Source organism: Girardinichthys multiradiatus, chromosome 14, assembly GCF_021462225.1.
Source record: "Girardinichthys multiradiatus isolate DD_20200921_A chromosome 14, DD_fGirMul_XY1, whole genome shotgun sequence".
In the NCBI taxonomy this organism is placed as follows: domain Eukaryota; kingdom Metazoa; phylum Chordata; class Actinopteri; order Cyprinodontiformes; family Goodeidae; genus Girardinichthys; species Girardinichthys multiradiatus.
Genome location: NC_061807.1, coordinates 44,213,948 through 44,238,632, shown reverse-complemented (window position 1 = coordinate 44,238,632; position 24,685 = coordinate 44,213,948). Strand labels below are relative to the sequence as shown.

The window sequence follows — 24,685 nt, the reverse complement described above, 5'->3', positions numbered from 1 at the left end:
TTTTTACCACAACTCTGAATTATCTGTTAGCATACTTAATGTAGATGACCCTTTCTAGTTTTTATTACACCCAGCTGCTTATTTGTCCCCCATTTATCTTATTGTTTAAACACACTGCAAATATACTGTCATGGTTTAACACTAGACAAAATAAGTAAAAAATAGCCAAAGTCCACATATAAACTTAGTGAAACCTTAGCTTAAAAAGACTGGAAAGCCTAACTGCTTGGAAGGAGAGGGAAGAATAACTGGAGATAGAACTACAGAAAAATATTTTGGCTCTTTTGTTTTGCTTTTGTTTTCATTTGTTTTGCATCACTAGTGGCTTTTATTTTGTCCTTTTTGAAAGTAAGTGGACAGAAAATGGGGTGAAGAAAGGGGGAAGACAAGCACCACAGATCAGCGGATGCTGATTACAATAATTACAGTACAGAAGAAATGCAAACAAAGTTAAATGGAGTTCTGGTACTATTTTAGAGGCTTAATGTAGCTTTTTAATATGTTTTTTTTATTTCTTCCTTCACAATATGGAGCTATCTCCCTGAAAATACAGCTATAACAAGGTCTTTGGAGTAGTGGATGTACTGTTTATTCCTCACTAACTATGAAAGCTTGCAGATGATACCAGTTGTATTGGATAAAAGTATGCAGTTTCTAATTGATCACTAAATTTACTTTCAGTGCCTGGCAGAAGTATTCAAACACATTGAACTTTGTCACATTACAATTACAAACTTCAGTCTATTTTACAAGAATTTTATGTGACAGATCAACACAAAGTAATTCATAACAACACTACATGGTTTTCAAAATATTTACCAAAGAAAAAAATCTTAAAGCTTGTATGCACTTGTATTCAGCCCCCTTTATTCTGTATCTCTAAGTAGCATCCAATGTAACCAATTGCCCAGTTAGTAAATAGTGTCCACCTGTGTGTAATGCGATCTCTGTATGAATGCAGCTGTTCTGTGAAGGCCTCAGAGGTTTGTTAGAGAACATTAGTGAGACGTTTAAAACAGGGTTAGATATTATAAAACAATCTCCCATACCTTGAACATCTCACAGAGTTCTCCTAAATCCAACATGTTAGAAAATTAAATAGTATGGCACAACTGCACACCTATCAAGACCTGGCTGTCAACCTGAAATAGACAGGCTGACCATGAGGAGCATACATCAGGGAAGCAGCCAAGAGGCCCTTGGCCCTTGGAGGAGCTGCAAAGATCCACAGCTCAGGTGGGGGAATCTTTTGACAGGGCACCTGTTTGTCATGTTCTCTACAAATTGACCCTTTTTATAGGAGAGAAGCAAGAGGAAAGCTATTGTGGAAAGAAAGTCATAAGAAGTCATGTTTGAATTTTGCAACATGCCACAAAGGAGACAGAGGAAACGTGTGACCTATATTGCAAAATACCACACATGAAGGCAAACTAACACTGTACACCATTCTGAAAATACAATGACTCTGGAGGTTGTATGCAGATGTATACTATATTTTACACATTTTTACTGGTAATAAAAGCTTTTATTGTTTTTCTTTTACTGACTACATTTATGTGTACACCCCAATGAAATACATGGAACTTTGTTGTTGTAATGTGACAGAATTGGTGACAAATTGTATGAAAAAGGTTACTGTACATGTGTTGTCCCTTGTTCAGACTTAAGGTTTTGTTGTTTGTGTTTCTTCAACAGACTACTGACCAATCTGATGTTGATTCTCTCTCTCTCTCTCTCTCTCTCTCTCTCTCTCTCTCTCTCTCTCTCTCTCTCTCTCTCTCTCTCTCTCTCTCTCTCTCTCTCTCTGTGTCTCAGGGTCATTTAGATGAGATGTGGGGTCTGGCTACCCACCCCTCTCAGGACATCTTCCTCTCTTGTAGCCATGACAGGCAAGTGTGTTTGTGGAACACAGAGAAACACAACCTGGACTGGTGTATCACCCTTGAGGTAAGATTCACTTCTTCTAACCTCAATCTCTGTTTTTTTAACTAATTTTGAATGAAGACTTTCTTTAAAAACAGATATCTTTAGAATACTTCAAGCTGCCCACTGAAATCTTTAGGATCTAACTAGGAACAAACTGGAATGTATGTAATAGAATTCAAATCCATCTGTAATATTGGATTTAATTGGTTTCAATCTGGCTATATAATTCTGGACATAAACTGATACGTTTTTCTTGATAAGTGAGATGACATTTATTGTGATATGTCACCATGATGCACCCTTGTTTTGTATAGTGCTTCTATACTCCTGCTAACTGTTTATTTTTTCCAACAAAATGTTCAATGCAAAGTCTATGAGCACCCCTATATGGTTAGATAATCAGTAACCGAAATAATTACCAGAATACTGTGGTTTTATTAGAGCCACATCAAGTGCTCAGCATATTGAGGTGAGTAAAATTTTATCAGTACAGTCAAACCATCTGCATTGTGTTTCATGACTTTAAATAATGTTATTGTTGGATAATTGCTGCAGCATGTCCTGTGTACCATATACTGTATATATAACACATATAGCAGTATGGCGTAGCTGAAGCTCTGTTTTAAAAGATGACATCTTAGATTGACTTTTTGTTTGGATTTTTTAAACATAATTACAATTCAATTCAAATCAAAATCCATCCTGAAACCTACAGGCAACCAGTGCATGGAGGACAAGATGAGGGCAATATGCTCATGTCACTTATTACACGTTAGCAGACGGGCAACAGCGTTTTGGACCAATTGCAGGCGACGTAGAAGGGAGTTGTCCAGTTGTCCAGAGAGCTGCAGTAGTCCAGTCTAGAGGTAATAAAAGCATGTATCAAGGCAACTAGAAGGCAGATAGGGTTTGATTTTGCTGATTAACCTTAAATGATAAAAGCTAGACTGGACTACTGCACTGACCTTTTTATGAAATTTAAAACAATTATCAAAAAACACTCCAAGATTCCTCACAGCAGGACAATTATAAGAGGACCAATATTACTGCTACATCCTATAAGCAGATCAGTTTTTCCAAAAACAATCATCTCTGTCTTAGTTAAACAGTTAACCAGATTCTGTACAGACAGGCTTCTTCTTGTTCTCAACAGGAGATAAATTTACAGGTCATCTGCAAAACAATGAAAAGATAAACCATATTTTCTAAGAACTGACCCGAAAGGAAGCATATAAAGTGAAAAAAGAATAGGTCCTAAGATGGAGCGTTGAGGTACCCCACAACTCAAAGGGGCCTCAGAGGAGGAAAACTGACCTTGATTGACAAAAAAACGCCTACCGGACAGGTGGGAGCGAAACCAATTAAGAACTGTGCCCTTGAAAATGACAGACTGGTCCAAACATGATGATAAAACATTTTGATCCCGTGTCAAAAGCAGCAGTTAAATAAAGCAAAATTAAAACGGCAGAATCTCTAGTGTCTGCAGTTAAAAGCAGATCGTTAAAAACTCTTAGTGCTGTTTCTATGCTGTGATATGATTTAAAACCAGACTGACATTTTTCAATAATCTTATGAAGCTGTAGATGCTCATGTAGTTGCAGATAAACCACTTTCTCTGGCAGTTTGGAAAGAAAAGGCAACTTAGACAACCTCTGACAACTACGAGATAGTGATAGATCCAAACTGGTCCAAAGCAGCTGGAGTAACAGGGTGTATAGCAGGATTAGGGGTGGAAAGGAAGAGTTAGGACCTATTTTCATCTTCATTCCAAGTCTGGAAGGCTAAATAAATGGACATGTAATCAGGTCTGAATAGATGGAATATAAAGAGGTCGTCATTTTGCTGTCCTTTATTTCAGGAGCGCTGGTAAATTTTCAAACAATAAGTAAGAAAATTGGAGATGAAAAGCATCTTTAGAATTTACAGTTGTTTTCAAAAATATATACTGTGTATATATAGTGTCTCACAAAAGTAAGTACACTCCTAACGCTTATGTAAATATTTGTTTGGATATTTTCAGTGGATAACACTGAAGACATGGCACTTTGGTACAATGTAAAATAGTCAGTGTACAGCTCAAATAACAGTGTAAATATGTCAAAATGACTTAATACACAGCCATTAATGTCAGATAGCTGGCAACAAAAGTGAGTACACCCCTAGTGAAAATGTCTAAAGTGTGCCCAAATACTCATTTTCCCTCCCTGGTGTCATGTGTCTCTCCCTGACAAACTTTATTATTCAAAAAAAAAGGTTGATTTGTTTGCAGTCTTACTAGCAACAGTTTCAAGCAATATTTCAATGACATCTACAGTGGGGAAAATAAGTATTTGATATATCACTGATTTTGCAAGTTTTTCCACTTATAAAGAAAGGGGAGGCCTGTAATTTTTATTACAGGTACACTTCAACAGTGAGAGACAGAACCTTCAAAAACAAAATCCAGAAAATCACATTGTATGATATTTAAATAATCAATTTGGATTTTATTGCATGAAATAATTATTTGATACAAAAGAAAAATAGCACTTAATATTTGGTACAGAAACCATTGTTTGCAATTACAGAGGTCAGATGTTTCCTGTAGTTCTTTACCATGGTGTTCTTGGGATTGTACTCATCTTTCTTCTTGTTCCAAACATGGAATTTATACCAAAACGTTTTATTTGGTCACATTAATACAGATAATGAGTGGAGGATAGGAGGGCTTGTTAAAGACAAACTAACAGGCCTGTAAGAGCTGGGATTCTTGCTGGTTGGTTGGTGATCCAACACTTGTGTCATGAAATAAGATGCCAATTAATTATTTAAATATTATACAGGTCCTTCTCAAAATATTAGCATATTGTGATAAAGTTCATTATTTTCCATAATGTCATGATGAAAATTTAACATTCATATATTTTAGATTTATTGCACACTAACTGAAATATTTCAGGTCTTTTATTGTCTTAATACGGATGATTTTGGCATACAGCTCATGAAAACCCAAAATTCCTATCTCACAAAATTAGCATATCATTAAAAGGGTCTCTAAACGAGCTATGAACCTAATCATCTGAATCAACGAGTTAACTCTAAACACCTGCAAAAGATTCCTGAGGCCTTTAAAACTCTCAGCCTGGTTCATCACTCAAAACCCCAATCATAGGTAAGACTGCCGACCTGACTGTTGTCCAGAAGGCCACTATTGACACCCTCAAGCAAGAGGGTAAGACACAGAAAGACATTTCTGAACGAATAGGCTGTTCCCAGAGTGCTGTATCAAGGCACCTCAGTGGGAAGTCTGTGGGAAGGAAAAAGTGTGGCAGAAAACGCTGCACAACGAGAAGAGGTGACCGGACCCTGAGGAAGATTTTGGAGAAGGGCCGATTCCAGAATCTTCGGGGGACCTGCGGAAGCAGTGGACTGAGTCTGGAGTAGAAACATCCAGAGACACCGTGCACAGGTGTGTGCAGGAAATGGGCTACAGGTGCCGCATTCCCCAGACCTGGGCTACAGAGAAGCAGCACTGGACTGTTGCTCAGTGGTCCAAAGTACTTTTTTCAGATGAAAGCAAATTCTGCATGTCATTCAGAAATCAAGGTGCCAGAGTCTGGAGGAAGACTGGGGATAAGGAAATGCCAAAATGCCAGAAGTCCAGTGTCAAGTACCCACAGTCAGTGATGGTCTGGGGTGCCGTGTCAGCTGCTGATGTTGGTCCACTGTGTTTTATCAAGGGCAGGGTCAATGCAGCTAGCTATCAGGAGATTTTGGAGCACTTCATGCTTCCATCTGCTGAAAAGCTTTATGGAGATGAAGATTCCATTTTTCAGCACGACCTGGCACCTGCTCACAGTGCCAAAACCACTGGTAAATGGTTTACTGACCATGGTATCACTGTGCTCAATTGGCCTGCCAACTCTCCTGACCTGAACCCCATAGAGAATCTGTGGGATATTGTGAAGAGAACGTTGAGAGACTCAAGACCCAACACTCTGGATGAGCTAAAGGCCGCTATCGAAGCATCCTGGGCCTCCATAAGACCTCAGCAGTGCCACAGGCTGATTGCCTCCATGCCACGCCGCATTGAAGCAGTCATTTCTGCCAAAGGATTCCCGACCAAGTATTGAGTGCATAACTGTACATGATTATTTGAAAGGTTGACGTTTTTTGTATTAAAAACACTTTTCTTTTATTGGTCGGATGAAATATGCTAATTTTGTGAGATAGGAATTTTGGGTTTTCATGAGCTGTATGCCAAAATCATCCGTATTAAGACAATAAAAGACCTGAAATATTTCAGTTAGTGTTCAATGAATCTAAAATATATGAATGTTAAATTTTCATCATGACATTATGGAAAATAATGAACTTTATCACAATATGCTAATATTTTGAGAAGGACCTGTACAATGTTATTTTTTGGATTTTTTAGATTCTGTCTCTCACAGTTGATGTGTACTGATGATAAAAATCACAGGCCTCTCCATTGTTTGTCAGTGGGAACCCTTGCAAAATCAGTGAATAACTAAACACTTATTTTCCCCACTGTGTGCTTGTTTTATAGCAGAGTACTGATTAGATTGATAGAGGGATTTAAGCTGGATTGATGGTTGATAACTCTACTGAAATGAAGTTATCTGATGTGTGCCAAGGCGAAAAAACATTAATAAATAGGGGTTTGGTTATAAGGTCATTCTTTAAAAGCTAATAAAGTATCTTGAGTTAATATGTATAATAGCATAATGATCTTTATAATGTTGAGATAAAGTCCTTATAGAAATGAAATGGAATATGGGTTTCTATAATTAAAGCTCCTATAATGAATAGAAGGATATTCAGATTCAAGATTTTGCTGCTGTCTAGAGAACACCCCAACATTTGTGGAAGTGGTGTTTGCATTTACAGACGAATTGCATTAATCCAACAAGTTTCTTTTTCTGGATGGATAATAAATGTGTGTGTCTCTTACAGGAGTATGGGTTGTGTGGGGATTTCTGCCCCAACGGATCTGTTGTGACTATTGGCCTCAACACAGGAAGGTAATAAAATACAAATACATAATAATCATTATGTAACAATAATAAAACGTTCTGGTTATTACATTTAAAGCAGACTAAAATACCTGTATGAACTTCATTAAAAAAACACATTTTAAACAGAAATTATTTGTAGGTTTGCTGTCAAGCATAAACAGACAAATAATAGTTTAATGCGATCCACTCATGTTTGACATTATGTACAGTACAAATGTACAATGGATCCACACTTATAGATATAAATGTGTGCATGGTGATCAGGATGGTGAGGGATGCCAAAGAACTCTCTAAAGCTCACTGTTAGAGAGTCGCCATAAACAGTGCCATCTTTTTGCTAAACTCTCGTGGGACTTTAACTGAAACCACATACTTTAGTCAGATGAGACTAAAAGCTTTTTTGGCAACGAACACATGCATATTTAGCTTAAAACAGAAGAATGAATATGTAGAAAAGCAGCTGATGCCCACTGCTTTCCACAGACTCTATTGAGCCCGGCTCCACTCCAGTCAACTTGTTTTGCGAGAGTTTCCATTACTGGTTTTTCCAGCCTGGTACCTGCTTTTTGGGACCTACTCAGTAGTAGGTACAACCGGGGCCGAGAAGGGACTACATGTGATGTGAACAGACTGCTGTTTCATCTTATTGAGTGAAAACTGCTGGGTAGAGGAGAAATAAGAAGGTTTTCAAGGAGGTAGTATAGGGAAAAGTTAATAAAACTCAAGGCGACTACAATAATATTAAGGACCACGATTGCTGAAGCGGGTCAAACGGAAATATAATTTTACTATTTACAAATCATAAACCATGCCTGAAGGCTGGAAGAAAAGAAAAATTACACATAAGCTTTCTGAATTACATGCAGGTGGGTGCTGTATTTAATAACATCCTATATCAGCTGATTATACATAAAATCAGCTGTTCGGATGAACAAATATTTCCCCCAAAACACACAAAACAATACCACCATGAAACAGCAGGTTTGGTTTGAAAATGTATTTATGGTCCTTAAGCCAACCAGCGTCTGCAGGAGCAGGGAACAGGCAGAGAGCGGCTGCCTGTAATCAGACTACCTGCATCTGGTCAAATGGTAGGAAGACCCCTCTGAGTTGGCGGAGCATGAATATCCAACCTTAAACTAACTTCACCGCGGTCAGACGTCCACGGTTTTGCCCCTTAAAGTCCTGGTCCTCATTATTGCCATGGCTGAGACAAAAGCGTAATCATAAAGCCCAAAATTGTAACTTCCTCATGCAAACTTTGGAGCATTACCAGTTGTAGAGGAAAACTTTGTAAGTGCCTGTTGTGCTTCTGGGGTGACACTCTTTCTGGCCTGACGAGAGGTTTCCACTTTCCCTTCATCCTGACTGTTTAGCCGGGACATCTGGGTGAGAATTAATTGAATTCTCACCTCTGCTCTTTCTAGCAGGGGGCCAGACTACATGGAGATTTTACAGTCAGTCAGTCAGTCAGTCATTTTCTACCGCTTATTCCATAGTGGGTCGTGGGGGAGCTGGTGCCTATCTCCAGTAGTCTATGGGCAAGAGGCGGGGTACACCCTGGACACGTTGCCAGTCCATCGCAGGGCAACACACAAACAACCATGCACACACTCATTCATACACCTAAGGGCAATTTAGAGTGACCAATTAACCTAACAGGCATGTCTTTGGACTGTGGGAGGAAGCCGGAGTACCCGGTGAGAACCCACGCATGCACGGGGAGAACATGCAAACTCCATGCAGAAAGACCCCTGGTCGGGAATCGAACCCAGGACCTTCTTGCTGCAAGGCAACAGTGCTACCAACTGCGCCACCATGCAGCAGAGACTTTACAATGCAGTGATATAAGGAAGTGGTTTCCTTTGTCTGGTTAGAACAGATTTTGCTCAGTTCAGTAGCAGATGGCTGATGCTGGAAACTGTCTCCCTTATAAGGCTACATTAATAAATCTGATTGAAAGATGATCATCGATCTCCTTCACATTCCAGGCAGCAGAGTCTCTCCTCTCCTCTTCTCCTGCCTCACCCCCTCACATCTTTGAGTAGTTGGAATGATTAAAAAAGTGCTTTATCTCTCTCTCTGTGCTCAAACCCTGTGAAATGTTGTTGGAGGGATTTTTCCCACTAAATAATTGTACTAAACTTTAAGGTTGCATTTTTTTCAGTGTGACAATATGCTGCTGCAAAGTATGATAAATGTATCCGAAGGCTTTTTACGCATCTTTATCCATCTGCCAATTAATGTGGAGTGTGTTGCAGTATGACAACACAGGAGGAGTTTTACCTTCAGTTAGCATTGTAAAGCAGCTGCCTGTCAGAACCCTGATTTTCTGCTTCACACCGTACCTCTGACAGGTGGGTGGTCCTCGACTTGGTAACCAGGGAAGTGATTTGTGAATCCACAGATGGGAATGAACAGCTATCAGTCATGAGATATTCACCGGGTAAGTCAAGTGTCACGTCGTAGAAATAACACATGGTTTTACAAAGAGTTTAAAAAATATCACAATGTTTCATAACCTATTTTGAATTACTGTACCCATGATTATCTAACAAACACACTGCATTTTTGTTTTCTGATTTTGTTAAATGGCCATGCAGTCGTTTCCTATTTTATTTCCTTTTTTTCCAATTGAAAAGGAAGGTTACTGAGAGATTACATGCATCTTCTTAGATACCCAAATGCAGTGATCCTGCCATGTCTTCCCTGTTTTATATTTAATGTTAAAATCAAAGGGACAAAATAGATCTTTCTTCATATCAGCTGGGCTCCATGTTCAATTCTAGGAAACAATCAAGATTACTACTGCTATATTCTGGCTCACTGGAAGAGTTACAGTTTTTGGATTGTACCCAAAGTCCCAGTCCAGTTACACATCTGCATCCCACAAACATACCAAGAACTCGAACCGAACAGTTCCATTAGTCTAAGCCCTAATGGTGCAAAGGTTGATGAAAAAACATTAGGGCCTGTATTCACAAATAATCCTAAGGCTAAAAGTAGCTCCTAGTGACGTCATTTAAAAAACAAAATCTTAGAATTTTTTTAATTCAAGGATTTATTCTTAGAATTTCCCCCCGGTAAGATAAAAGTTATTCACGAAGCATCTTAAATCTGAGAGCTTCTAACGTGAGGGGATGTTAAGAGTAGTGAGGAGGACTTTTAGTGACAGGAAGGAAGATGGTGGAAAGACTGAGAGAAAGAAGAGATATTCTCCTACAATGAACAACGGTACATTAATAAAACACTACCGGCTCGAGTAAATGAGCACGTAAACCTCTATAACAATCATACAATTATTAATATAGAGATAAGATAAACTTAATCACCCCCTTAGAGGGAAACTAAATACTTTCAGCAGCAGGACAGGTTAAAGGTCAACCTCTAGAAAGGTATTATTAGGAAGGATAAATAAATAATTAATAGAAACAATAATAATAAATATCCATGAATAAAGAGTGAAAAAAAGTACGAACAATATAGTACAGAATTATTTAAATATTTACAGACTGTAAAATGCTTTCAAAAATAAACACTTGGAAAAAATTGGAAAAACTAAAAACATATACAAATACATATTCTAGACAACAGTACAATAATTTAAACACTATATAAATAGAAGGTATATGTAAATGAAGTGAATAAGTATTTGTTGTATTATACATGATGAAGAGCCTTAGCCTAAATGGTCACCTATAACCTCCTATCTGCAGAGAAGTTCTCTGGTGTGCCACATTCTTCTCTCTAGCTTCTGATTGCAGCAGGTACCAGAGCTGCTTACGTTCCAGGCTGGAGCAAGTCTACCTTTTTGTGATCCTGGGACCAAATCTACCTTTCAACACTTATCTATTCTCCTCCACCAGCTGTGCCAACAGCAGGCTCTGCACCTCTGTCCTGTTCGGTTTTCTCGACCTTTTTTTCCCCATTTTGTTTTGGTCGTTTACCAAATCAAACCTATAATCACAGTAAAATGCTGACAAATAAATGTCCACATTAATATTAAATAGATGAAGTAGGAAAGTGATCAGCATGGCGAGTAAACATAATAATAAGCAAATCAGAATAATGACAAGCATGTAAATAAGGTTCATGCTGTGTGACAATAATTTCATTTTGCAAAGTTTCATCATCATGACTTAAACATTTCTTAATCCAGTCTAAATTCTATGATTGGTTAATTTCTCTCCACTGAACTCTAGGAGCGCATTTGTTTAAGTTTTTTGTTTTTTTAACAACCAATAACAACTCTTAGCATCACACCTAGCAACGGGGTCAACCACACCTCATTAAGATAGGAGGTTCTGTTGTCTCCTCGCTCAGAGTCGCTCTCAGCAGAGAACTGAATAACTCTTAAGCTGAGACTCCTTGGCAGGAACATTCAGGCTAAGTTAGGAGCATCATATTTACCTTATATGGGTTTAATAAAGTTCAGAGAGTTTAGACTTGTTCAGTTTATGTACCTGAAAAATTATGACTCCTACTTGTAATACAGACAGTACAGAACAAATGTGACAGGCTGTTAATACTGTTAGAGCTTCATGACTTAAGTGTAGTTGTTTTCTGCAGGCCTAATTAGTGCTTAAAGCTGTGCCGCTCAGTGTCCATCTCCAAGCACACCACCATGCCTTCAGTTCTAAGCACACTGTAATCCTGGTGTTGTCACTGGCAGTTCGTCCAGGCAAGCCATCCTTTAGTCGTCGTTGCAGCCACTACCCCACAGAAAGCTGGCCCCCTGTCTCCATACATCACCAAGCTGGGAAGAAAAAAAGGCAACCTTCCATTGAAGTCGTACCACATGGAGCCCAAAATAAACATAGTTTTCACTGAGGCTAGTACCATTACAAACACAACTACATTTTAGCATAAAAATGTGTACCTTTAGTTCCACTTGGATATAAATATTTGCAGATAAAACTCACAGCATTTATACCTGTGGTATTTCTAACCAAAAACTCTGACCTCTGAAAATGTGAACTGAAGCCAATAATGGATTTTGTCAGCCATTTCAACAGCAACTAAACATGAAGCCTGATAATGCTCTCATCCATCCCACTTCATCACTGCAATATGTTGAGTTTGAACAGCTAAAGATAGACAATGTATGTTTGCGTTGAAAGGCAACTGTTGCGCAGAAACAGTAAACTTTCTTCCACTCATTTCCCTTCCTTCTCTGTGGCCTACAGCAATATTCAAGCAATATCGTCACTTTTGTTTTCTGATGCATTGAGTCCAGAGGAGGAAAATAAAGTATATTTAACATAAAGGGTCCAAAGAATATGTCCAACCATTGTTTTTTTTCCATTCACTGACCATTATTGGTAGTGGTTCTTGCATGAGGAAAGCCCCCTTGTTTATATCTGTTGTATAGTTGAAGAAAGAAGGGATGACCTGTACCATCATTACAGTGCAAGTCTATGGTATCAGATTTCCAGTGTAGAACAGTTGAAATCCCCTTAAACTGTATAAATGGTTTCTTGTGTTTTCAGACGGACGTTTTTTAGCTGTTGGCTCTCATGACAACTTTATCTACATCTACAATGTGACAGAGAGTGGCCGTCGCTACAGTCGCTTTGGAAGGTGTAATGTGAGTTACATGCAGGTGTACTTCAATAAGTAGGATTAAGTAAGAATTTCATTAAAACGTTCATTTCACTAATTGAATTAAAAAGTGAAACTTGTATATGATGTCGATTCATTACAGATAAATAGATAAATTCCAAGAATTTACTTCAGTTGATTTGTATTATTTTGGCTTACAGCTAATGAAATACAAAATTCAGTGTCTAAAATTTGAATATTATAGCGTACCAATATTTAAAAAATCAACAATGAAATGCCGGCTCACTGAAAAGTATGTCTATGCACTGTACAGTATGTGCACTCAGTACTTAAGGTAAGGGTCCTTTTGCATAAAGTACTGCATTAATGCAGAGTGGCATGGAGGCCATCAGCCTGTGGTCCTGCTGAGGTGTTTAGAAAATCCAGGTTTGGTTAATAGTGGCTTTCACCTTGTCTCCACTGTTGGCTCTGGTGTCTTTCTTCTTCTTGACAACACTCCATAGATTTTCTATGGACAGTGGCCATGGCCAGTTTGCTGGTGATACCGTGGTGATTAAAGCTGGCATTAGTACTTTTGACAGTTGGGGGTCAGTACAAAGTCCTGCTGGAATATGAAATCAGCATCTCCATAAAGCTTGTCAGCAGAGGGAAGCTCAAGGTGCTCTCAAAATTACCGTGTAGATGGCTGCGCTGACTTTGACTTGATAAACAACAGTGGACAAACATTAGCAGATGACATCGCACCCCAAATCATCACTGACTGTGGAAACGTCTAACTGGATCTCAAGCAGCTTGGATTCTGTACCTCTCCATTCTTCCTCCAGACTCTGGGACACACTTTCAAGTGAAATGGACAATTTAATTTTATTTGAGAAGAAAACTTGGAACACTGAGTAACGGTTCTGTTCTTTTTCTCCTTAGCCCACGTGAGTTGCTCCAGAAGTGGCTAACACAAGGAATGACAGTTGTAGTCCATGTCCTGGATCCATCTTTGTATAGGGGCTCTTGAAGCTCTGACTCAAGCTGTGAATCTTGTGAATCTCCCTTCTCTTTAAGTCTCTTTAAAGAGACTTTGATTCACAATCCTCTCAAGTGTGCAGTTACCCCTAACTTGCGTACCTTCTTCCACCCACACTTTTTCCTTCTACTCAACTTTGCATTAATATACTTCGGTATGGCACACTAAACAGCCAACATCTTTAGCAATGACATTTGCAGCTCACACTCCTCGTGGAGGGTGTCAGTAAGTGCCTGCTGGACAACTGTCAAATCGGCAGTCTTCCCCATGTTTGTGTAGTCCATAACTTGACCATAATATAACATTACTGTATTAAAGATCATTTGTTATTGGTCTGGTGTCATTTTATGAGAACCTGAATTTTGCGATTTTATTAACTGTATAATATTTTTAATTATTAGTGAAAATTAAGAGAAAACCCTGATTTGAAGTCTTTCACTCTGTAATTAATTCAATTACTGAAACTGATCAATTTTTTGCTGAGATTCAAATTTTTTGAGGTACACCTCTACCACAGTCTTATTCTGTATCCAGGTTTATTATTACCTTTTAAAATGATTTGTTAAGAGAAGGAAAACGAAGATTAAAATACTCTACCGTCATATCTGCCTTTTTTTAATAGGGGCACTCCAGCTTCATTACTCACCTTGACTGGTCCAAAGATGGCTGTTACATTATGTCCAATTCAGGCGACTATGAGATCCTCTACTGTAAGTAAACATCCAGAAATATGCAGTTACAGAAGTTATAAAATAAAAAACCCTCCTAATCATCGTACAAGGAAAAAGTGTTTAATGGTATTTATCGATCAGCTAATGTAATGTGGGCAGTTGGTTCTCTAGCCCAGCCCCTCCAAGTGTTCAGGTGAATCCATAAAATATATATGTCAGAAGCACATCTTTTTTATAGACACTAATTCACTTTTCTTTTTAATAGGGGACATTGCAGGAGGGTGTAAGCTGTTGAGGAACCGCTTTGAGAGCAAAGACAGAGAATGGGCCTCTTTTACTTGTGTGCTGGGTTTCCATGTCATAGGTGAGAAACATCAAACTCGTTCTCTAGGTAAACATTGTGGTGTTGGAATATAACGCCAGGCTGATGCCTGTGTTTCTGTGGTGTGCAGGTGTGTGGATGGAGGGCTCAGATGGCACAGACATCAACGCACTGTGCCGCTCCCATAGTGAGAGGGTTGTGGCTGTGGCTGATGACTTCTGTAAGGTCCACCTCTTCCAGTACCCCTGCCCTAAACCTAAGGTACTGCTTGCACAGATCATCCTTCTTTATTTCACGTTCCCTCTGCATTGAAGACTTTACATTTGGAGAGCAGGTCCAAAGAGTCAATCGTGTTTGGTAGTTCAGTTTCGAGCAGGCCCGAGGAACTAACAACGGTTTCTGGCAGAGATGTATTAAGGTGCTTGATGGTGTGCAGCGCTCAAGGTAATACCAGGATTATAGGGTGGACTCTGAAAGTAACCTGTGTAAAGAGATGAAGACAGGAGTGATATGTTTCCTACTGTTGGTTCTAAGGAGTCTCTCTGCAGAGCTTTGTACAATAGAGACGGTCAAGGTCCTGTTGGTTAAACCAGGTAAAAACCCATTGCAATAATCTAAATGAGAAGAAATAAAAGCTTGAATGTGACCATCTCTAATTCACATTGGTCCTACAACATCATGTTTGAAAGAGCGTGGAACAGAGCCAGTTAAAAGACCGATTTAAAATCTTAACAATGTAACGACCATTGAGGTCGAAGGCTTTTAAAAACAAAGCAGAGGAGAGGAGATAAAATTTAGAAGAATACTGAAACTAGAGATGTAAAATGTGCCTTAATCTTTTTGGCATGAGTGGGACAAGGAAAGACGATCTTATTTATAGTGTCAAACTAAACTTTAGAATTATTCTTATCTGAGGACAGTAGATGTTTAAAGTAAGAAGCTCTAGTGTTTATCTCTTTCAAATGCAACTTATAAACCTCCATCTTTAATTTACTATGGCCCTTTCCACATTAGATCACTAAGCTAAGCATCCACTGATCTTCATTCATCCAAGGACAAATCAAAGGAGCAACCTAGTCTAAAATAGCAGAACATTGAATGTTAAAGGAATTCACATCATCACCCTGAACAAGTGTTTTACTAACTGATACCAAGAATTTGTCAACAGTAGCTTTGTTAATAATGTGTCTTTTGTTAACTATGAGCCACAGTAAGAAAATAAATCTAAAATATGACTGATGAGTGGGGCCCAAAAAGGGTGTTGTTTAAAGAAAAAAGATTACCTATTGGTTAAAAGCACCTGCAGCTGTGTCATAAGCAGTGTTATCAAATCACCAACTAATAAAGCAATCTCCACATGATGATGATGAAAGTTTAAAGTTCAGCAAAGTCAATGAGAAATAATCATGTCATTAACGGAGGCATAGATAAAAATATAATAAGAAAAACACTGTAAAAAGGTTCATCTGGACTTTAAAGGCTGTAAAAAAAGATTCTGTTCATTTTTATTTCCACTTGTCGGCTCCCTTTTGAGTTGTACAATCCCAAATCTGGCCAGTAGTTCTGTTTGGAAGCTAGGATTCACAGCAGGTCAGACGTTTCATTCAGGTGACAGGTGTTGGTTGTTAGTTTCTGACCTTTTTGCTACAGTTTCTAATGTGTAGTATTTAAATCCTGCTTTTGTGCAACTTTTAGCAAAAAAAAAAAGCTTTTTAAATGATCATATACATGTGTTGGGATTCATTACACTTTATTATTTTCTTTATTTACTAATATCTTTAGAGTCCTTTTTTTCAAGGTAATGGTTTCCCACGTTGTCTGTGTAGAAGTGTAGGTAATATGCAGGGAAATAGAGAAAGGTCAAAAATAACTTCCTTACTTCAGATTAAACAGAAAAATTCAGCAAAGACAGAAAGAACAAAGATCTAGCAAATGAAACAGAACTAAGAAGAAGCTAATACTCAATACAAAGCATCACAGAAGGATTGTTGAAGCTCATCTGACAAACTTTAAAAATGAAATAATAAGGATTTAATGTTTTTGTTGTGTACATAGAAAATAAACTTAAAACTGCAAACTAGAACCAATAACTAGTACATGAGTACAATCTTATTCAACATCATCACCATATGAGAAAATGTCTCCTACGCTGAAGAGAAACTGGTATAAGATAGGGTAAAAATATAAAATAGCCTCTCTTATATTTCCTCCCCAGGCACCAAGTCACAAGTACGAGGGCCATGGGAGCCACGTAACCAACGTCTGCTTCACCCACAATGACTCCCACCTTCTCTCCATTGGCGGGAAGGATACCTGCATCCTGCAGTGGAAGGTGACCAGAGGTGGGGTGGGAGAAAGCAAGGAGATGCCAGCCTCTGCCTCATCCACCTCCACAAGCTCTCCAGAGCCTCCTGCCAGCTAGACCGGGCTGCTGGTATTACCAGTGAAGTGAGGGAGGGAAGCTGTTCGCTCACAGCCACTGAGGCGTAAACCAGTGATCAGCTTAATTTAGCCTCTTCTGTGCCACAGCAATCAGTCTAATGAACACAGAGGAATTCTTTTCAGGGGAAAATGTCCATATTAACGCACCACCATAACTGCATACATCCATCTGAAACTGACACGTGTTGCAGAATATTTGGCATTCTATTGTGTATGTTGTTAGAAAAATTAGCATGTGTGAAGCGTGGTGCATAATGTAACTGTTATTACCTTATAGTTTCTGTGAACATGCCTGTTTTAGTCGTTTGGAGTTTACATGCTGCGTGACATACAGTATGTCATTGTGCCTATAGAAATGTCCTCCTATATTTTTGTACTTCAAACAGTGCTGACCAGTGTTGGCTGTTCCTGTACATATATGAAACAAGATGGAGAGAAACTTGTCAACATGAACCCTGCTTATCATACTTATTCATTCATTTCTGTGATCTTAGATCAGTACACTTGAAAATTATTATTTTTACAAATTGTTTTGTATTGATTCTTGATTGATACAGATTGAAAACTGAAAGTTGTGTTGTTTTTGAGTTGCCATTAGGGGGCAGTGCTGCCCCGTTAAAGGTGAGCTATACTCTTAAATCAAAACCTTGGGTGTCTTTGCTTCTATAGAGGATCTCAGTAAGAACCGAAAGTTTGTTAATTATATTTGTATTAACAGCGGTATAAATATAGTGGGGAAATATAAGCAATACGTTTATTACCAGGCTTTGATTTGTAAAATTCAAGTCCTGATCTTGCTGAAATCTTTGGAACAACATTTGGAGGTGATCTACATATAAATTGAATTTAATGTATATATAAACGAACAGCATTTTTCATAAGATTATTAATGTAGTGCAAAACTGATAATACTTGTTAACAAGGTGTGATTTTCAGATTTGTCATCAGATCTGACTAATTTAGAGCATAGGTTTAGGAGTTTGTCTAGTCTTCACAAGTACTGAAACTGGTATGTTAAAACGAACAATTATACTTTTTAATAAAAACATAAATATAGTTTAAATTATAAAAGATTTGTTTCATGAGTGATTTTAAAATTCATCATCTCTCTCTAAAATATATAGAAGATGTGGAGTTGATGGTCTGAACAAAGTTGATCTTGATTGTAGGCAACCTTGTGGTGTTACCCCAACATCTCCTGATTCCAACAGCGCAAACGGGCAATCTACCTGCGAGGACCATCTCCAGGTGGACCCTGAAGTCGAAACAGAAGTGTTAGCAGACTAAGTCAGGGAATTCCACCCTGGAGATTATCTATTAAAAGTTTATTTTAGTATCTAGAATATCAATACATAAAAATGTCTAATATTTGCCAAAATTAAGGTTATATTGCAACTTTGTTAAAAGCTTTATATTGCAATGACTGGGTACTTTATCAACATGAGAATGGACTTTGTTACCTTCTACAACTGCTTGTAAAGACAAAGCAGTGAACATAGTTCAGAAATCTTTTATATTTATTGTGGGAAATCAAAAAAGGCTTGATTGCAGTCAAAAATTATGTCCAATTAAATACACTGGATTTTTCATTATCTAAACTTTTCTCTTTTACTCTTTTGGAACTGATCAGCTTCCAAAAGACAGCAGACAATCTTCGTTCTGATACCAGGTGGGGTAATATTTTAAATAAAATAATAAAAATAATTTAGGTTTGAAAAGTTAAATATTTCAAAAATAATTTCTGTTGAGACGCCAGGTTTCCTCCTCAGTCATCCACTCCAAAGGTTAGGTTCTTTCGTTATCTAACCAGGGCCAGGTGAAAAAAACTGTTTCTGCCGGAGATTGTCGACAACCGCCGAAGATGACGATCCGCGCGCTGTCGAAGCGGACCAGTGAGTGTGTGTTCTGTGTGCGAGTGTGTGTGTGCTGAACTGAGCGGAGGTGAAGAAGAGGAGGATGAAGCTTGGAGCGGAGGATGGGAGGAAGAGTGGAGTAAGAGACAGGCTAGCTGTATGTGAATGAGTGAGTGAAGAAGAGGAGAAGGTCGTCTGAGGGGCCGAAGAAAAGAGGATACTTTTGTTTTTTGGGGACGATCTCCGGATCTTTACTAAGGGAAACTTTCAACTTTTTACCCGCCACAGCTCGGCTTGTGCCCGGAGCCGGCTTTGTTTCGCGGCGGGGGTGTCTGAGATAAATGAAGGAATAAAAGAGAAGCCGTTGATATTTTTTACCCAAGCAGGGAATACCCTGGGATTGATTTAAATACCGGTTGCAAGAGGATGGCGGCCAATATGTACCGAGTGGGAGGTAAGTAATGGTTTATATCTCTGAGACCCCCTCCCCACACACACACATACACGCACGCACACAATGTGATTGTTCGTTTTCGACACCCAGGTGGCTAGCTGCTAGCCGTCTACTTGGTTAGCTGCTAACTGAGGCTAGCTATTTCCTAGCTTTCGACGACGCCGAAGTCGGCTTTGGATTCATAGGTTCTGATTAGACACTTCAGTAAAAAGCTGTTTGCAGTTTAAAGTAACAGAACTGCATTGGATTAGATCGAAATGGCCCAATTTACTGTTTGAACACATTTTTCATAAACACAAAGAATCAGTTTTAAGTTCCCCACATCGGGTCTAGCTTGAAAGGTACAGTTATTGGACAGGTCAATCGGGTACTGGATTGGTCTGCAATGAATAAAGATTCATAGACATATATTTCCTATTAGTTTTGACTCGTGAACGTCTTATTTAATTTGTGGAAGTATAAAACATGTTAGTTCGTTATTTTGTGGCATTAGATCAGGTCCAACTTCAAATCCAAAAATTGTGCGTTAAATTGATTTGAACAATTTAAAGAACATTATGTAGAACAATTCTACCCAGACATGAAGATTTTAAGAATTAGTTTTCAGCTAGACTTCACTTTAAGGCGATTTGCAATGCAAAACATTAAAAACAAACTTGATGTCACAAGAGAATGAAGGTTTTACAAATCAAACTGTGCATTAAAGCATATGTAAGCAGTGTAGAATGATTTAGTACAGCTTTGAGTTGTCTTAAAATAGCTGTTTTTATGTAGGATCCAATCTACTGGGTGGCAAATGCCAACAAAGCTCGGAAATAGTTATTTTCAGTTTTATCACAATGGTCGGAATGTTCCTCGGATCAACCACTGTGTGTAAAAATGTGCAGACAGACTAGAACCATCCAGTCCAGCTCTGTTTTCCAGAATCCTGGAAATCTGTCCAGCAGCCCTGGATCGAACACCGAGAATCGGATACCAACTTCAACGTCGTTTCGCCGTCGTCCGTGCTTCAAGTTTTGCTACAAAGAACGTCAAAATCTATCAAACATGCGAACTATAATGTGATTTAGTAAATACACACATTGAGCTTTTTAGCCTACAACATGTAGCAGCGTTTGTTATGTATGGAGCAAAGATGCAACATACAACTTTACAAACATATCCCGGCTACATAGTTGTCTCAACAAATATCCCGCGATGGCTTTTTGTCGGGTTCCGTAAACTGTTGTCTAAAAAGTTTGAGAAAAAATAAGATTGAGGCCTCAGAGTGGACACCTTGGAGCGCTTATTGCTCCAGTAGTCGTATATATGCAGGGTCATTTTTTATTGGCGCTTATTTTAAAGTGTGAAAATGGGAATTCGATGCTAGTAGCATTAGCTAGCAGCCGCTAAAAAGACAGCACCTCGCGGGGTTTGTAGCAGCTAGCTTGTTTGGAGGGACGGATTTATGTCATTAGCGGCTTCGCCATGTCGCTTCATTTGTTACGTTAGCAGAGTTAACCGTGAGTGCTAAATTTAGTTAGCCTAAAGCCACCTGATGGTACGGACTGGATCTTATTTTAAAGATGGCTTCTTGTAGAGAAGATTGAATCTCACTAAACTTATATGAAAAATTTTGTCAGCGAAACACTTGGCGTTATACTATATTTCTATACTTACCTGCATGTATGTGTCAGTTTCCGTGTTAGGAAACTTTCGCATTAAAATAATGGCGTGCGTGTAAAATACCATTGAATTAAATCTTTCCTCATTGACCAGAAATAAATGTTGTAGATGCCGCACCATGTTGGTTACTTCTGAAGGCTTTTTATGTGTCTTCGTCGGTATTGGCTTGTAAACCTGACCTTAGTGAGGAAATACAAACCTTTGGCCGGCATTAAGCTAGCATCTATGTTTCTCCGCGCAGCTTTAACCAATATTTTTGGAGAAGCGTACTTTTTAAATTCTTTCTTGCTTTTTACTGTATCTCCGGTGCTTATTATTCACAATCTGCTGAATAACTGTTAGTACGACGTTAGCAAGAGGCTTTCTCAGCCAGTGTGTTGTGGCAGAGACAGACATGGTTTATGAACAGTGCCAGGCTTCTCTGTGTGTTAGCACTCACAAGGGTCTGCAGGGTATTTAGGTCATGCTGATTAAACACTGTTCTGCACAATAGGATCGACGGTGATTGGTGTTTACAGTCGATTGTTCTTCATCGCTCCTTTCCCGCTGTGGGTCGAACCCAGGACCTTCTTGCTGCAAGGCAACACTGCTACCAATTGCGCCACCGTACAGCCTCAGTGTTTGTTATTTTACACAAAAAGTGCACAATTTCATTGTCCTTGTTGAGTACTCTACTGAATTAGAAATGTCAGTTTTTTTAATAACTGGAGGTCTTTTAAGTGAGAAACTTTATAAGTTCTATACCTGATTTAAGTCAACTGTAGAGTAGATTTCACTCTTGCTTTTGAGTAAGTAATTGCTTTAGATTGGAGTAAAGTATAATCCTGATTACAGTGCAATGAGAAGATGTTTAATCTTGTTGCGTATTTTCAGATATAAGTCAACAGGAAGCCACTAATGTGCAACAACATAATTTAATTAACAACTAGTACCTGGAAGTTGTCACAACTCCAAACAGCGGACACTAACTGTTGCTTTCCCAGCAGACAAGTGTCCAGAATTATATCTGTGTAATTACACAGGTTTCAATGTTAAATAATTCCTTTGGTCTGTCATTGTATTTTTAAATTTACTTTTAAAATAAATTTCTTTAGTGTTTAACTAAACTGCATGATAGATGTTACTCTTCTAATAAGATGTCCTTTTGTATTTGAATCAGTTAAAGTACATGCATGCATGAAAAAGCCCAAGAGGTCCTAACATATACAGATACATTAAATTCATTAGAGCAGAATGGCCCTTAAAGCATTGTTTTCTGTATAGTCAACAAGTGCTTTAAGGAAATCAGCTACAAGGTGTGAGGATGAACTGCTGGTGCACACAGATTTACCTCAGGTACCTGAAGCATCTTTGATGTCGAATTGTTACTCCAGGAAAGTGGTCTGATGTCAAGTCAATTCTATTTAAATCGGGTTAAAAACATGATGATGTAATCACCATACATGTACATTAGCTTTAGATTTTTGTACTGTAAATATTTTTTGTAATCAAACTTCTACTTTATCAGATAGATTTGATGGCATGTTAACGCAGGGTTCTTAAGGTCCTAAGGAAATGTCGACAACCTTTTTATATAGGGTGTGTGTCTTGTTGTCCCTGTGGAAGGGCCTCTGTTCCCTATGATGCAAAATCAATAGGCAACATAAACCATTGTAGATTCATTAGAGGGTCCAAGCAATAGTGGGTAAAATGATGGACAACAGAGAACTTTAGATCCGTGACTATCTCTATGTCAGATGGTTTTATTTATGTCTTCTGCCTGGAGCTTTAAGACATGGCATCAAAGTGTGGGGCAGTTATAGCAGGCCCTGTTTAGGAGCTGAAGTAAACACCCCCTTTACAAAACTTTCTAAGGTTGTCAAGCATCACTGGTCTCATGCTTTCTTCTTCTTCATTCTGTCTGCTGATCACATATGAGCTATACTTAACCACACTGCCCCTATGATAACTGTGTTGTGTTTGGGTACGTGTCCACAAGCTTCCTTATTACACCCTAAATTACCCATGAAATGAACTCAGAAGACTCCTTCTGTATGTGTCTGCGTTTTTAACATAGGGGAAAATCGGGTTTTAAGACAGATATGTGGAGTGGGTTGAAAAATAAAACAAACAAAATTATATGATTATATTACCATATTAAAGCACTCCTATATGATCAATGCAATTTGGGATTAAGACATTATTTTTGTACTGAATTCAAGTCCCGCGACTTTAAAGACTTGTAAACGTCAACTAACAAAACATTTATTGACAGAAACATTTTCTTAGTCAGTCGGTCTTTCCTTCAACAGTTTATCCCTTCCTGGTATATTTTCACTTAGGGCCAACATGCAGCCGTTGCCCTTCAGAATTTGTGGTTGACAAACTAGCTCTACCTGCAGATGTTGCATGCGACATGAAATACAAGGCGATGCTTTCTTTGCATAAGCTTTTAAGTAGAACTGTTTGTCTGAAAGAGTATGTTTGCCTCCTTTACACCAGGATTGCTATAATCATCAGAAATGTAGGACCATCATGTCACAAGACTGACTAAAAGCTGCTTTACTGTTTCCTATTTGGCATTGCAAAGCCTTGTGATATCACAACCACAAACTTTAGTAGATCAGCTCACATGTAGTGCATACTTGTGAGCTGTAGAGAGGCAGTGTGCAGCAATTTTTAAATCTTGCCACAATTTCTCCTTCAGATTCAGGGCTGTGCAATACATCATAAATGTATTGTTGGTGGATTATCACTGTCTGCAATATGAATATTATTGTTTTCTAATTCAAAGGTACCATGCACTTAGGCTCTCAATGCCTGGAAGGTATTTGGTTACCATGGGCCTCTTGGCTGCTTCTCCGATTATTGCTCTCCTTGCTGTCAGTTTTAGTGGACGTCCATGTCCTGGCAGGTCTGTAGTTGGTCCATCCTCTCTCCATGTTCAGATGATGGATTTTGTCACCAACGTTCTCTAACAAACCTCTGAGGCCAGATGCAGAAGGTCTTGATTTATACTGAGAAGTTACAGTTGGACTCTGTTTATTGATTAGGTGGCTGTTTAAAGTAGTTGTAAAACACTTTTTATTGTCTTTCCATTTTTGACAAAGATAAACAAATCATGCTGATGTTTACCACTGTAAACACTGTAACAAATATCAATATCATACAATAACTATCAGATATAAGAGCCTGTTTGTGTCTGTGGGCCTTTGACTGTAGCTGTGTGGAGTCACAACCATTCAGTCTATCGCCAGAAAAGGCCGCCCTGGATTTTTAAATAGTATTTATCATCACTATTATCGTTATCACAATAAATACCACAAAATACTGTGCTAAACCGTTTTCTCTGTATTGCCCAACCCTACTTCTGAAGGTAACGTGTTGAAGGGGGCTGATTACAAGTTCACACGTCACCTTTTCAAAGTTTTGTTTCTTTTTCTTCAACTTCACAGGTATGGGCTAGGCTCTGCTGGTGTAAATATTTCGAGGTTTATTGTTTTTACATGTGAAAAACACTTGAGAGAAATATTTTGCGAGACATTGTATGTTAACATACTTGCTTTCACTCAGCAGGGTTTTATTCTCAGCAGTTCTTGCGTATTTTCAGAGCTTACCAGTGAGCTCAATGCTTAAATTTAGCTTTAAAAATATTTCCAACATTTACCAGGACAGTTTGGATTTCTGACAAACCTTAAAACCAGAGACATGCAGTGTTTAGGTTTTTACGTGTCGGATGTTTATGTTCTATAGAGATTAGTCTGATGTCCTCCTC

The 24,685-nt window shown here is 38.5% G+C and overlaps 2 protein-coding genes across 4 annotated transcripts in view; both read left to right on the top strand.

Annotated features, from left to right (window-relative positions):
• eml3 (EMAP like 3) overlaps nucleotides 1-18,030 on the top strand; it is a 75,297-nt gene extending 57,267 nt beyond the window's left edge. For all 3 annotated transcript variants that reach the window (XM_047386098.1, XM_047386099.1, XM_047386100.1), the window contains 8 exons: nucleotides 1,816-1,947; nucleotides 6,883-6,950; nucleotides 9,302-9,390; nucleotides 12,434-12,531; nucleotides 14,147-14,234; nucleotides 14,461-14,559; nucleotides 14,648-14,778; nucleotides 16,733-18,030. In XM_047386098.1, coding sequence (XP_047242054.1) covers nucleotides 1,816-1,947; nucleotides 6,883-6,950; nucleotides 9,302-9,390; nucleotides 12,434-12,531; nucleotides 14,147-14,234; nucleotides 14,461-14,559; nucleotides 14,648-14,778; nucleotides 16,733-16,939 — 912 coding nt within the window. In that variant the 3' untranslated portion in view covers nucleotides 16,940-18,030. The remainder of the gene's footprint in view (nucleotides 1-1,815; nucleotides 1,948-6,882; nucleotides 6,951-9,301; nucleotides 9,391-12,433; nucleotides 12,532-14,146; nucleotides 14,235-14,460; nucleotides 14,560-14,647; nucleotides 14,779-16,732) is intronic.
• Nucleotides 18,031-18,871: 841 nt separating this feature from the next.
• Nucleotides 18,872-24,685, top strand: part of mta2 (metastasis associated 1 family, member 2) — a 40,710-nt gene continuing 34,896 nt past the window's right edge. Inside the window, exon 1 of the mRNA XM_047385999.1 lies at nucleotides 18,872-19,266. Within this exon, the coding sequence (XP_047241955.1) occupies nucleotides 19,239-19,266 (28 nt within the window). The 5' untranslated portion in view covers nucleotides 18,872-19,238. The remainder of the gene's footprint in view (nucleotides 19,267-24,685) is intronic.